We start from the raw sequence: 14,542 nt of genomic DNA, 5'->3' as shown, positions 1-14,542 counted from the left end.
TCGTAAAGTCATCCGATCGTCACGAATGCGGCAATGTTGTACAAACAGCGTCGCATACGCAATTATATTTTATATGTAAAAAGAAGCAGATATGTTTCAAGCGCACGTCAAGTGAAGACTCGAAAACAGGCCAATTGGGACGTTTCGTCTTTAGTCGCGTCTAAACAAATGCAATAATTATATAACAAGTGCAATCGTTCCAATTATAGCTATCTTTGTTACTCACGCGCTTATCCCATCTTTTGTACTTTTCATTAATGCTACTTGTCAACATGTGTGTGTACTATATCGGTAGGTATGTAGATATATATGGCGCGATCAGATTTGAAGAGTCAGTTACTATGAAGATAACATATCTGTTGTATAAAAAATCATTGGTCATACGTTATTTTATTCCGTTTTGTAAAAAATAGAAATAAATCTATCTACATATTAATAATACGTGAAACAAAAACTTTGTATCCCTTTTTACGAAAATTGCGCGGACGGAGGAGTATGAAATTCTCCACGCTTATACAGAATATAGAGAAGAAGTGCACAATGCTAATATTTTTTTTAAATAATGCATAAAAGATACATTAAATCAATAAAGAAAACATTACACACACTACATACCATGTATTTGACGCACGCACGCCTGCATACTATTTATTGTCAAACTTTTGGTCTTGACGTCTGTTGTCAAATTGAGAATAGATAAAGTATTGTTTGTCTTTGTTAATATTTTTTATAGTGTAGTCTTGGCGAAATTTGTGATTATAGAAGTATAAAATACAATCATAATAATGTACAAATTTACAATTCCAAATAATTATAGTCGAATTTCGACTACTGCGGGACCTCTAGTATATATAAAAATGAATTGCTGTTCGTTAGTCTCGCTAAAATTCGAGAACCGCTGGACCGATTTGGATAATTTTGGTCTTGAATTATTTGTGGAAGTCCTGAGAAGGTTTAAAAGGTAGATAAATATGAAAATGGTCGCAATTAAATAAAAAGAACAATTTTGTTTTTCCTTTGATGTGTCTGTTCCCCGTCGGACAGATAGATACCTTTTGTTTGTTTTAAGTTTATTTTGTACAAAAGTTTAGGTCTTTTATTTATCGATTGAGGCACTACGAAGCTTGCCGGGTGAGCTAGTTTTAAATAAATAATTGTAGCGATTAGATCAGCGAAGGAATTGAGTCGCATTTTTTTAATCCGCGAATAATGAAAACGCTAATGAAGAAAGCCTGAATAAGAAAATTTGACTGTATTTAAAAAAATCGTCTTGAGGAAAATTGGCCCAATTGAGCATGGATCCTGCCATTATTATCACGAGGCAATTACGCCGGTTGAAAATCTAGTAAAACTCTTATTCCAATGCTATAATAGAACAGGAGATACCTATTTGATAAATGCCTAAATCGCGCTAACAACATTCTCAAGATAAGCTTGAGTGTATGCAACTTAGGAATAGCAATACTCGGACCGTCTGTCTTCTCAAGAAAGATATCATATGTAATGAAATATTGAAAATAGAAGAAGCCCGCAGAGCAGATAGCATCATTATGCCTATTTCTGCCGCGGAGCTTTCATGCGTACCCATTCAAAGGGTGGAACGTTTGCTAAGCAAAAGTAATTTAACTTTCAATTCTATCACCTTGTAATAAATGCTACTAAAATGTAGTTGTATTAACTCATAATTATCATTTATCATTCGAGCATATCGTTAACATCGACCGGTAGCCCCTCCCCCCGTTCTCCCGCTCTCCCCTCCCCTCTCCCACAACGATTCTCGTTAAGGTGACTGTTTAATAATCTCAACGCGATTTGTAATGGGATTGAGCTGGAATTCGCTCGAGACGTCTCTCAACTTGCGTTATTGTTTTTGCAACTGAGTACCGTTGGCAAAAAAGATTTTAGTGTATCCAATTGAATTTAATGTGAGTAATTTTCACCTTTTCCGGGTGAACCTTATGTTGGGCGGCTGTCGAAACCATAGACGCCGTAATTAGAATGCTACAGACATTAAGTTTCAACTATAGTGGTACAAGATTGTCATTGCTTCCAAAGTACCCTGCCGTCTAGAAAAATCTAAAAATGAATCGGCCAACACTAAGCTTAATGATACTAATGACACTAACGCCCGATCGCTCTCAAATCCCTAAACTATGTTACCACGTGGGTCTCTCCCCACTGACTGAATTACGCTCTTCTCCCTGTCGAAAAGCATGAGTGGAATATTAGCTGCATTCTAATCTGACAAAACCTTTGAGTGTGCTAGTTTTTAATGAGCTGTCTTGAATGTAAGGAGATGATGAAGGAGTTGTAATATTACTCGGTGCACCGATGAATCGTTATCTTTTTTTTTATTGCTTAGACGGGAGGACGAGCTCACCGCCCATCTGGTTGTTAAGTTGTTACTAGAGCCCATAGATATCTACAACGTAAATGCACTACCCACCTTGAGATATAAGTTCTGAGGTCTCAGTATAGTTACTGCTGCCCCACCCTTCAAACCGAAACACATTACTGCTTCACGACTGGAATAGGCATGGTGGTGGTACCTATCCGTGCGGACTCACAAGAGGTCCTACCACCAGTTAGTTATCTATTAACACTTGGCCGTCCGGCGACACTACAGTGGTGTCGTGACCCGGTCATCGTTCTCGCCGAACCCGTTGCTTGCGACGAAGGGCTCGGCGAGTAAATTAACCCAAAAATTTTCTCGCCGGATCTTCTCAGTAGGTCGCGTTTCCGATCCGGTGGTAGATTCTGCGAAGCACTGCTCTTGCTTGGGTTAGTGTTAGCAACGACGTCAGGTTTGAGCCACGTGAACTCACCTACTTCTCAAGGTTACGCTAAAATAGTCTCCCAAGACCATCAGCTTAGGTAGGAACAAAAGATGTCGTGAGTATATCTTCGAAATTTCATCCAAGTAGAGGAGCAGGATTAGTCACATAGCGTACTTTGCATTTCTGTCCGATTTCTTCTATTCGCTAAGAGCTCTAACGTGAGATGTGTTTTCGAGTGCTCACGACTGCCTAGGTATTTTCAATCAGCAACCGATTCGTTCTTCGTAATTATGAGTGTTTGTTATTTTGTTAATGCCCCCGGACCCTTCCTACTCCATCAGCCTTTCGGTTATCTGACATAGACGGAAAACTGTGTACGCTTATTGTCCTTTCAGAGCAGAGAAAGCTATATTGAAAAAAAAAGTGGTACCCAACTATATTTTATGTTAGCATTTTCTTTGATATACTTCAAAGGTTCGTTTTAAAAAACAATGAAACATGATAAGCCGATGTATGATGTACAAAAGAATAAGTATATTTAAAATAGTTGTTGTAACTCCTTCGTCGGTACACGTTCGGAACTAATTCGTGAGTTAGCCGGGTAGTATCGTCGTCGTAAATGAATTGTTCCCGGGAGCGGAATCGACTCCTCTGTTTGATTATGCCAAACGCTAATAAAGTTCTCTCGTTGTGATAACGCTCTGATTATTAATACGCTATCGAAACTCTGTTACGTTCATAATTTTGGTTTTGTATTTATCTTTCTTGATATTTAATGTGTTTAATATTGTGATATAAATAATGTGTTGTATTTTTGTTTACTGATTTAACGTTGGGCAATTGGGCGTAGAAATTGATGATTGGTGGTAGAAATAAAGATACACCACAACGTCACAAGAAATAAGGATACACCAAATCTTTCAAGGTGGTTGGCGCATTTACGTTTTGGATGTCTATGGGCTCCAGTAACCACTTAACACCAGGTGGGCTGTGAGCTCGTCCACCCATCTAGGCAATAAAAAAAAAACGATATGTTGAATTAAAATGTAAAAATTTAAGTTACATATTTAAATAGGAATAGACGTGACGAAAACTATTTTGTTTGAATTCAAAAATTTAATTTGTTTTATATACGAAACATAACTTTACGTTTCGTAAATATTACAAACCATGAAGGATTCGATAATATTCAAAAAAAAATATTTTCTCAAATAACTTTTTCGCCTTTTCTCTCAAACAAACTGTTAAAAAAATTAATTCAAAATTTTATTTACATTTTGAACTAGCTGACCCGGCAGACTTCGTAGTGCCTCAATCGATAAATAAAAGACACATCAAGGGGACACATGTTTTTTATGTTTTCTCACCTTTTAAACCTTCCCTGGACTTCCACGAATAATTCAAGACCAAAATTAACCAAATCGGTCCAGCCGTTCTCGAGTTTTAGCGAGACTAACGAACAGCAATTCATTTTTATATATAGAGATTTATATTTTGATTGGAAAATTTCAAGTATTTTCTTGGGTTTTCGTGATTCGCAGACAGGAATTAAACTAATTTTTAACTTACTAGTTTTCGTACCTAAATAACCTAAATAATATTAGAGTAATTTTCGAAAAGTCTAGAAAAAAGATGTAAGCGTATATCCCTACAAGTATAATTATATGTAGCAATGCGAAATATAGACAGCACAATTTGTAATTAGCTCGTGTAAACATGGCTTCCACATACGAGTGAGTGCATTCGAATTGTTGAGATCCACATCGACGTCTGTTATGTTAATATTACCTCACTTATGAAATCTAAACTAAACTAAATATCTGATCTAGTGAAAATCGAACGTGCTGCTTTTTAACTATTCTTAATATATCGCCGGAAGAAAGCGGAATTGTCGTAACTTGCAAAAACACCAGAGCCATACGTATAATATAATATGGTAAAAAGTGATTTAGCTTAAAATGCAAGTTACGATATTTTCACTTTCTCCCGTCGATATGTATAAAAGCAAATGATAGTGTTGCATATTTTCGCCATAATAATCCATTCAATTACTTTTCATGAAAACTTCGTCGTACCCTAAAATATATCACATAATGTAAGCTGCACGCCCGGTGCATTCGTGTCGAGGATGCGACTCGGCCAGTGCTCGAATCTCGCAGGAAGATACAATTTTTTCTAATGAAATACGTATTTAGCAAATTTTTACTAATGACTTCCACGCTAAAGGATCGTGTATTAAAAATCAAACCCTCCTAAATTATAATTGCGTAATTACTGGTGGTAGGACGTTTTGTGAGCTCGCACGGGTGGATTTCACCACCCTGCCTATTCCTTTCGTCAAGCAGTAATTCGTTTCGGTTTGAAGGGTGAGGTACGTAGCCGTTGTATTGAAAAAATTCGACTTAGAACTCATGTATAAAGATGAGCGGCGGCATTGATGTGGTTGATGTCTATGGGCTCCGGTGACCACTTAACACCAAGTGGGCCGTGAACTCGTCCACCTATCTTAGCAATATTTTTTTTAATTGGATCATCTTTACGCGATTCTGCCGCCGGAAGTAAAAGTTACAAGAATGTGGAATAGCCCAATAGGCTACCAGGGATTAGGTAGAAATTATCCCTAATAATCTCCTTTTTTTCTTAAACAGATGCTTTGCCGGATGTTATATCTTCCAGCAGTGTATTCTACCAGTACAGAGAAGGCTTCAACAACGCGGTCAGAAGAAAAGTTCGCCTCCGTGATTTGCTGTAGGCTGTAGGCTGTTATAACCTAACCTTTTGACAGCTGTCAAATATGTCAACCATAATGTAAAATATAGCGTTTGTAAGAAATTTATAAAATATAATGTATTCTGTAATTGATTGTGTTTATTATTCAATCAAAAGATATTGAAAGTGAAACAACTTGAGTTCGTCTACTTTGAACACTTGAATTCTAGTTTTTGTGAAGTTTAACTGGACCACCCACAATCCCTCCATAAAAAAACACATTAGAATTGAGACTTCGACGCAATGTCTGAAGGTGAGTGAGAGAGAGGATTAATATTATAATCAAATGGAAAAAATACACCTGGCGTGTGTAAAAATACACTCATTAGACCACGAACGCTTCTACGGACCGTTTTCCTTTACAGACATCAATCAGTTAGAATTATGTAATCTGTTGTCTTTCTGATTAGCTTAAATTATCAATGCACCTTTTCCGCTTTGCTTTTCAACCGATTTCTTTTGCCAATTGTTATTAGTTATTGACACTATAATAGCTGTCAATAAAATATTTGCAAACAGTTTTTTCCCCATCATTACTGGAAAAATGTCAATGACCAAAAATATGAAATATATGAAATCATAATACATACACAAAATAAATCGTTATCTTGAGGTGTCAGTCAATTCGATTTTTAGACCACTTTGTAAGCACTAGTCCTAAATTAACACAAGTAAATACAAACCGCAGTAAATAATAAAGTTCCGCGAATATCCAAGTTAGTCAAGTCTGTTTGTTCAACACCTGCGTCTGTAAGAACTTTCACTATAAATCCGTAATGCGAGACTTGTACTCGTCGTTTTGAATGAAATATCGTTTTAATTCACCGAAATGAGACTGAGGAAGTCCGTTTGGTTGTTCATTACAATAAGAGTATGCAAACGGTACCCGAAGATGTGATTTTAGTACTGGAAACTGAGTAGTTAGCACTGCTGACTGCTGGCCCAAGGGTCGGGGTTTCAATTCCCAGTTTGGCAGACATACGTGTGACAAACAGTTTAGTTTGTTATTTTTTCTGTGTATTGAAACATATATGTACTAAAGGTCCCGCAGTAGTCGAAATTCGACTATAACTAATTGGAATTGTAAGTTTGTACACTATTATGATTGTATTTTATACTTCTATAATCACAAATTTCGCCAAGACTACACTATAAAAAATAATTAATCCCAATTTGACAACAGACGTCAAGAACAAAGGTTTGACAATAAATAGTATGCATGCGTGTGTGAGTCAAATACATGGTATGTAGTGTGTGTAATGTTTTCTTTATTGATTTAATGTATCTTTTATGCATTATTTAAAAAAAATATTAGCATTGTGCACTTCTTCTCTATATTCTCTATAAGTGTGGAAAATTTCATACTCCTCCGTCCGCGCAAATTTCGTAAAAAGGGATACAAAGTTTTTGCTTCACGTATTAATATATAGATAATTCTGTATATGTATAATTATGTATGTATATTAGTCTCTGGTTCCCGTAGTACAGGGAGTCCTAATTTGGAGCCAGAAGACCGTGTGGGATTTGGTCCCAATTTATTTACCTGTATGTTTTTTGGGCCGTCTTTAATTGCATCATGTGGTCGATTCTTGGTCGATGTGCTTATCTAGTGTATGTTTTTAATCTCCACTGAATACCATTTGGCCATTTGTTAATTTGCGTGATTAATATTTGTGTGACCCGATGATTTGCTATCCAATTAAGTAACTAACTTGTATACTTTTCGTCATGACTTATGCAAGTGTAGTGTTCGCTGACACGGCCCGCATGCATATAAACTCTGTCCAGGTCATCCAATACTGTTTCTCCAAGATAGCCGTCAGAGCATCGTGGTACGTAAGAAAGATCGACCTTCACGACCCTTTAACATTTAGATCGGATACGTAAGTATTTTAAGAATGCGTCGGAACGCTTTTTCAACAAAGTGGCACGCCATGATAACCCTCTTACCGTGGCTGCTGTTAATTACATATCGGACTTAGGCGACAGGCATCGCAAATCCGCCATCACCCGAAACATTTTGTCGGATTCCCGGATGCACTCTCGGTGCTTTTAAATCCTTCATGCACCTGTCACCGTCCTCGTCAAACTCGTCGACAACGACGAAGAGTTCGACGAGCAGAGTAATCCATAGACAGCCCACTGATCTTCAGGTGGTAGATTCAGCGAATTACTGCTCTTTCTAGGGTTGGTGTTAGCAAATTCTCTCGGGTTGAGCCCGTGAGCTCGCTTACCCGTCCGCACGTAGCTAGAATAGCCATTTAGGCTACCAGCGGATAGGCAAGAAAAAAATAAAATATGTTTTTCTCGTGTTAGTCAGTTCGTCTATTTCTGGGGCAAAGCAGTCATTCGTGGTTTTAACGGTAGGAATCTAGTTATTAGAACGCAATTGAACTTAATACACAATGTTATTCCTTCACTATGGAAGTCATTCGTACGTGTTTTATTATGAAAATTGGTAACTGCCTATGGGATTCGAACGCCGGTAATGTTGCATCGCTCGATATAAATGCACCGGGTGTTTTATTTTTTAGGCCACGACGAATTCAAGCACAAGTGGAAGAGCAATACCCAACCTGTACTTCTATTGTAGAATAAGTTTAATTCTACTTTTTTGTTGGCAAATTGTCATTTCATTTCTCAATACTTGTTATCTGTGCACGAACAAAATTTGAAGCAACAAACAATTTTTGCACAATATAATTTTTGCACAATTCTTCCGATTCAGTCTTAAGTAATTGTTTCCTTAATGAATATTTCATCTCATAGAAACTTTACTCATAAATATGTCAACGACAATATTTATGAATTTCAAAGTTTCCAGATTATGGTCTTGATGTATATTACTATTACTACGTACTATTGACGACTATGTGGCGATACCTAAGATTGCCAAACTTTCGAAGCATGTTTGATGAAAGAAATACCACGGTGATTTTGCTGTAGTATCGTTTTAATATCAATAGCTTATAATATACTAAGGTACTCTACTCCTCCTCTTTGTGTCAATAATCCTCATTGCTGAAGGTCGTGGTCACCTTTAATAACTTTCTCCTGCGTTACTCTGCGTCTACCCTGCCTATCCTCAGCTCGGCGGATGGCATCGTGTTGAAAGTAGAGCGTATCTGATCCGACTAGCTCATTTTACTTCTGCTTCTGGACCTTCTTCAGCATACATTGCCTGTTACCAGTATGTTCTTAGGTAAAAGACTATCCTTTCTCAATCTTAACTTTTAAGGTCACTGCATACGCGTATAGGATAGTTCCTCTTTCACGAATTAGATAATAAGTTCGGCTTTTCCCAGACATACCTTGTGCCATTTTTTTTATCCTTTCATCGCCATAGGTGTGATCTGTGTTTAATTTTAAGGAAATACTTTTTTTTGTCTACTAATCTGCCATTAATTTAAGGGGTTAATCTATCTTCACTATGATTGGTAGGCCAGCTCTTGGGACTCAGAGAAGGTATTATTTTGTTTTTAGCTTTTTTAAATATCACGTATAAAGGTGACAAAGGTTCTGTTTCAAGAGACCGATGTCAACACGTGTCTACAATAACTACCGCAACTGACAAGTATGAACATACCTTTACTGGTGTTAGGACCTCCTGTGAGTCCACACGAGTAGGTACCACCACCCTGCCTATTTCTGCCGTGAAGAAGTAATGCGTTACGGTTTGATGGGCCGGGCAGCCGTTGTAACTATACTGAGACCTTAGAACTCATATCTCAAGGTGGATGACGCATTTACCTATATAAGCAATAAAAAAAACCTAGCTAAACATACGTTTTCGTTTAAAAATTGTTTTTTAAACCATATCTCATCAACTCTTATAGCTGGAAGATGCACCTCGTGTTCCTTCCAAACTTTTCGTATTCTCTGACTTCAAGAACTACACAAATAAAAGTGTGTTGGAACCATGAAATACACCATTTCTGTAAAACAGTAATGCGTTTCGATTTGAAGGGTTGAACAGCCGTTGTACTGTAAAACTGAGACTTAGAACTCATATCTCAGCTTTTGCGCGGGGACCTCGTAGGAGGTTCGGCCCTCTACCCGAAAAAAAAAGGGTGGCTGTATTAGTGGTTAGGACTGGCTCCATTTACGCTGTTGATGTCTATTGGCTTAGGTAACCACTTAACTACTACTAGAACTATAACTAAATACTGGTTCTTTTGAGAAGTTAAAAGTTATACAATATAACTGAGATGAGCTTCATGTCTTAGGGTGAGGGCTCTCACTCACATCGGATCTATAAGCTCGGATGAATTGGTAAAATTCAAGGTTCATCATCATGATCATCAGCCTATAGCAGTCCACTGCTGGAGATAGGCCTCTCCAATTGTTCGTCACTGAGCACGATCCTCGGCTTCTCTCATCCAGTTCCTGCCAGCCACCCCGCACAGATAATCAAATTCAAGGTTATTATTAGCATATTGAATATAGCGCATCTGACAGTTATATTAAAACAATCCATGCAATTTATTTAATAATTTAAATCGATTCAAACGTTTAAAGGTGTATTTTTCAAGGAACTGAATAAAACATAGCGTAAATTTTCCGTAATCATTTATTTGTTACATTATCGTGGCAACTAATGACGTAGCTAAATTACATTATTACACTATAACTAACTAACTAACTAACTAACTATACGTAACATGGCGCCCGCAAACAATTCCACATATCGTGCACGATGCAGCGGTTAATATTTTTGTTTTATTTACACACACGGCGCGGGCTGACCGAATCTCTCAGACGATCTGTGTGCTTAGTGTAAGTTTTTTAACGTTCTCGATAGCGTAAAAGTTAACTCGTATGCAGTTGGAACAGCGCCCCTAGCGGCAAACGTAGGCAAACGTTCTAACTGCATACAAACTTGAGTTAACTTTTACGCTATCGAGAACGTTATCAAACTCGGACTGAGCACACTGCTCTTAAATTTAAATACTACATTGACTGATTAGTTCGGGTTTCCGAAGAGAATTTGATTTAAAAAAAACCCACACATGTGTTCGTTTATTTGCTTTAAAACGGGATTTATTGGAGTCATAATTAAAATAACATTTACCGTCCGTAAACTGTAATGTATTCGAAGCGCCGGAAATAATGTAACGACAGTGAAAAAAAGTGAGATTTAACCGTAAAAGTAGCTTTAATTACGACTCTCTTATAACCTACAGGTTACAATACATTGAAGGCAGCATAGGAGAAGATTTATTTCTATTCTCATTAGTTCGTTCGTGTGAGTGATCGAATTATGTGGTCGTTGGAATCGCACTGTATGTCGGGTTATGTAATATAATTTTTTTTAATAATCGACTGAAAACTCTTGATATTCACTCTTCTACTTTTGTTATTACAATTTCTTTGTCAATGGGCTTTTTTTGGCGGGATTTGGTGTGATTTGTTTTATTTGGATATTTAGTGTTTCTTCAAGTTTAAATGTGTAATAACAGTGGTTTATTAACTGTTTATTATCTGTGAAAGTGCACAAATGTGCAAATGAAACAAAGCCGCTGGACGTAGCTTCTCGGAATCCTCCAAAAAGCCCACTTAAAAAGTCTCAATAAATAACCACCATTTTACTGAACTTATATTTCATTCTATACTATCTTATCTCATCTCATTTCATAATATCATTTGTCATTTAAAAAAGTTTTCATAAAAATTAAAATAAGACTTGACCAAAAGGTCTTAGTTACCAGGTCATAAAATCCCTTAAAAAAAGTAAGGAAGTAGTTTAATTATCAGAATTGTGGGTAGATGTACGATTATACAGGGTAGAGCAGATCGTCTGATAGAACTGGTTGTAATAATATTATATATATTTAATACTACACTAATATGAATAGTGACTGTACATTTATTAATATAAAATCGATTTGAAGTCACGATAAAATTAATTGTAATACATACGCTACGTGACTATAACTTTATTAATTAGTATTATAACTCACTGAAATGTTTTTTTTTTTTCATAAATTTAAAATCTAAAAACGCAAACGGTATGTCATTGTTAGTTTTTAAATGTCTTAAAATATAATCTGTAACAATACGGTGTATTGTGTTTTTTTTTCAATAATGACGAATGTAAAGATGTCTAAGATGTACGTGTCTAAAAATTATTTGATTACAAAAAGCTGTCTGACGTGTATATTAACATATATTTTTATGCAATAATTACTTGAATATCCAATAAATGTATGAACAATTATATTTCAGAACAGGAACGAACATAGATTTTGGATGAACAGGTAATTAATTAATTAATCCTTGCAATTGTCGCTGAACCATACTATCGAATTCAGACATCTTTGTAAATATCTTACTAAAAATATAACTAAAGTTTGGAGTTTGTGAAATCAGTTTGATTGTTCTAAGCAGAGGGCGGCTTATTCGAAATACTTTTTCGCAGATTGCTCTTTCCCGAATTTCCTAAACATTTAAAAAAAAATATTTAAACATTCCAGTGTATCACATTGATATTGGTATACAATAATACATTTTAAAATATCATATATTGAATAGAGTTTTATTTACATATTTTTAATACTTTCTAAATAATGTTCAGTACGCTTATGAAAAAAATTATCGCAACTTTAATTGGTCGAATTTGGAATGGCTGAGATTTTATTTAAATTAAAATAAATAAAGTAAATTAATAAATAATATTTTTGAATTTTGGTACTAAAATCAATTGTGTTTTCAACTCAACTTAGCGTAACGAATTTAATCAACACAAAAAAATTCAATAAAATAATACAACATAATTCAACATAATATTATGAAGAGTAGTAAACTTATTATAGTTAAATTCATCTCATCAAATATATGAATTTGTGATATTAGAAAGTTTCTCGTAATTGCAATAACTTATTATGTACATGATAATTATAATTAAAACTACTTTTACGGATTAATCTCGCATTTATTATTGTTATCATAACATTATCGACGTGTTACAATTATCTGTCACCACGAAAACTGTAAAGTCGTAAAAGTGGTTTTAATTACGTCTAAGACTGGTGAATACCCAATAAAATACTATGCAATTACATAATTGTTATATTTTCGTATACTTCAGGCAGTTCTCATGAAACAAAAGCACTTTTTTTTTCAAAGGATTGCTTGCTGAAGTCCATGGGTGATTGCATTTAATTATTAAAACAAATTCATTAAACAACTCATCGTATCGTACGTAACCATGTATATACAACTTAAATAACATTATAATACTGGTGTTGTTTGGCACATAAGAATTCACAAATGTATACATTACTTTGTTCTTTTAATATAGATAATTGATTATATTTAAATTAGCTAATATTTTTAATGTTCACTATTGTTTTGTATGAAATTAAATAACATTCATCCCGCGTCAAATGTGCTCTGTTTAGTTTCATTCATCAAAATAGCGAATTAGCTGGTTGACGTCTCATAGGTATATAATTCTTAATAGCTTATGAAAAAATTTGCAACTCTATTTGTAATAATAATCTATATATCGTAAGGTAATGTTTAACAAGGTTTTGAAAACTAATTACGAATTACATAAAAAATAAAATAAAAACTTAATTTCGTTAGAGTTCAATGCTAGAAAGAATTTAACAAGGAAGAGAGTGGATGCGGTGGTCAGTGTTAGGTTTGACCAAACCGTAACGTCGCCTTCCGAATCCAAGTTAAGTGCGTGTAGATATTTACAACATTTACAATTTGATTCTGATCTGAATGCTTTATGATTCGCGGTTTACAACAACTTTTTTTTTTTAATATTTATTCTTTTTTTTTGGCGAGGCTTGGGGAAGGCCTATCTAGCAGTCGACGCCTGTGTGCTGATAAAATAGATTTTTTAATAGATAAATCTCATTTGTTAGTTGCTTAATCTACATTGGTGGCAATTCTAACTATTTTCGCATAGAATCTCAATATTTGCTCAGCTAGTTCACTATGAAACAAATCCTAGTAATAAAGATTAGGTAACTGCACTGATTTGGTTATACATATTTGAAATTTTTTGGAAGTCCGTTAATCAGCTCACGAGAATCATTCGAGGTGCTTCGGTGGTTCGGTCGGCGCGGAGTTCGGCTGGTGCTGCGCGTCGTGCGGCAGTAAGGCCAGCGGCAGCGGCGGTAGGTGCAGTGGCAGCGGCAGTAAGGCCCGCGACTGGAAGCTGGCCAGTGAGTGCAGCAGCGCCGCGGAGTGCTCGTGAGCTTTACGCCGCAGCTCGGCGACGCTCGACGACCTCGCTTCCTCTTTGGGACAGCACGGACACGGAGCGCCCCAGCCTAACGAAAAGAAATCTTTTGAAAAATTAATATTATCTAGACGATTTTGGTGCTTTATCTGTACGGCCGTGCTTAGTTTTAATAAATAATAGTTTAAAAAAAACTAACAAAATACGCTTTTATAGAAAATCCAACTAAAAAATAGAAAATAAATTTGAATTAAAAATAGTGTAAGAAAATATGATTTTATTCTAAAAAAGCGTGGGGTTATAAGTAGTTATAAATATTTTATATACAGATATGAGTAGAAAGGTTATTTTGATAATATCCTGAAAAGCACCCCACGCTTTTTTTTTACAATTAAATCATTTTTTCTTACAATTTTTTTATTTCAAATTTATTATAATTGCCTATCTTTAGTATTGGGCGGGCGTATTGTAGAGTCATAAACGTGTTTATCACAATGGTGCCTACTTCTACAACTCTAATAATCATTTTTTAGGATATGAAGAGTAAAGAAGGCTTGGTACGAATCAATTCAAACTTAATTCTAATGTTTCAGGTCAGAAACAGTGTATGCTATATGTTTTTTTTAAATTGGACGGCAGTGATAAGTTGATATCGGAGCTGATATACGTACATCGCAACGTAAGTGCATTGAGACATGAGACTGGAATCTCAAGTTCACTGTATAACGGCAAGAGGGTCAGGTTTAAGGTTTTGAAGCTTTAAATCAAGAGCGGTTCGCGGCAGAAATTAACAGGGTAG

General features: G+C 35.6%; 2 protein-coding genes across 4 annotated transcripts in view; one reads left to right on the top strand and one right to left on the bottom strand.

Moving 5' to 3' along the window:
• The window catches only part of cutlet (chromosome transmission fidelity protein 18 homolog), a 55,229-nt gene extending 49,597 nt beyond the window's left edge, over positions 1 to 5,632 (top strand). For all 3 annotated transcript variants that reach the window (XM_089736592.1, XM_028185016.2, XM_089736597.1), the window contains one exon: positions 5,426 to 5,632. In XM_089736592.1, coding sequence (XP_089592718.1) covers positions 5,426 to 5,536 — 111 coding nt within the window. In that variant the 3' untranslated portion in view covers positions 5,537 to 5,632. The remainder of the gene's footprint in view (positions 1 to 5,425) is intronic.
• Positions 5,633 to 10,098: 4,466 nt separating this feature from the next.
• Positions 10,099 to 14,542, bottom strand: part of Drgx (Dorsal root ganglia homeobox) — a 99,417-nt gene continuing 94,973 nt past the window's right edge. The window contains exon 10 of the mRNA XM_089738483.1: positions 10,099 to 13,834. Coding sequence (XP_089594609.1) covers positions 13,593 to 13,834 — 242 coding nt within the window. The 3' untranslated portion in view covers positions 10,099 to 13,592. The remainder of the gene's footprint in view (positions 13,835 to 14,542) is intronic.

The sequence above is a fragment of the Bombyx mandarina genome, chromosome 03 (genome assembly GCF_030267445.1).
Source record: "Bombyx mandarina strain Sakado chromosome 03, ASM3026744v2".
In the NCBI taxonomy this organism is placed as follows: domain Eukaryota; kingdom Metazoa; phylum Arthropoda; class Insecta; order Lepidoptera; family Bombycidae; genus Bombyx; species Bombyx mandarina.
This window is presented reverse-complemented; position numbering and strand designations above follow the sequence as displayed.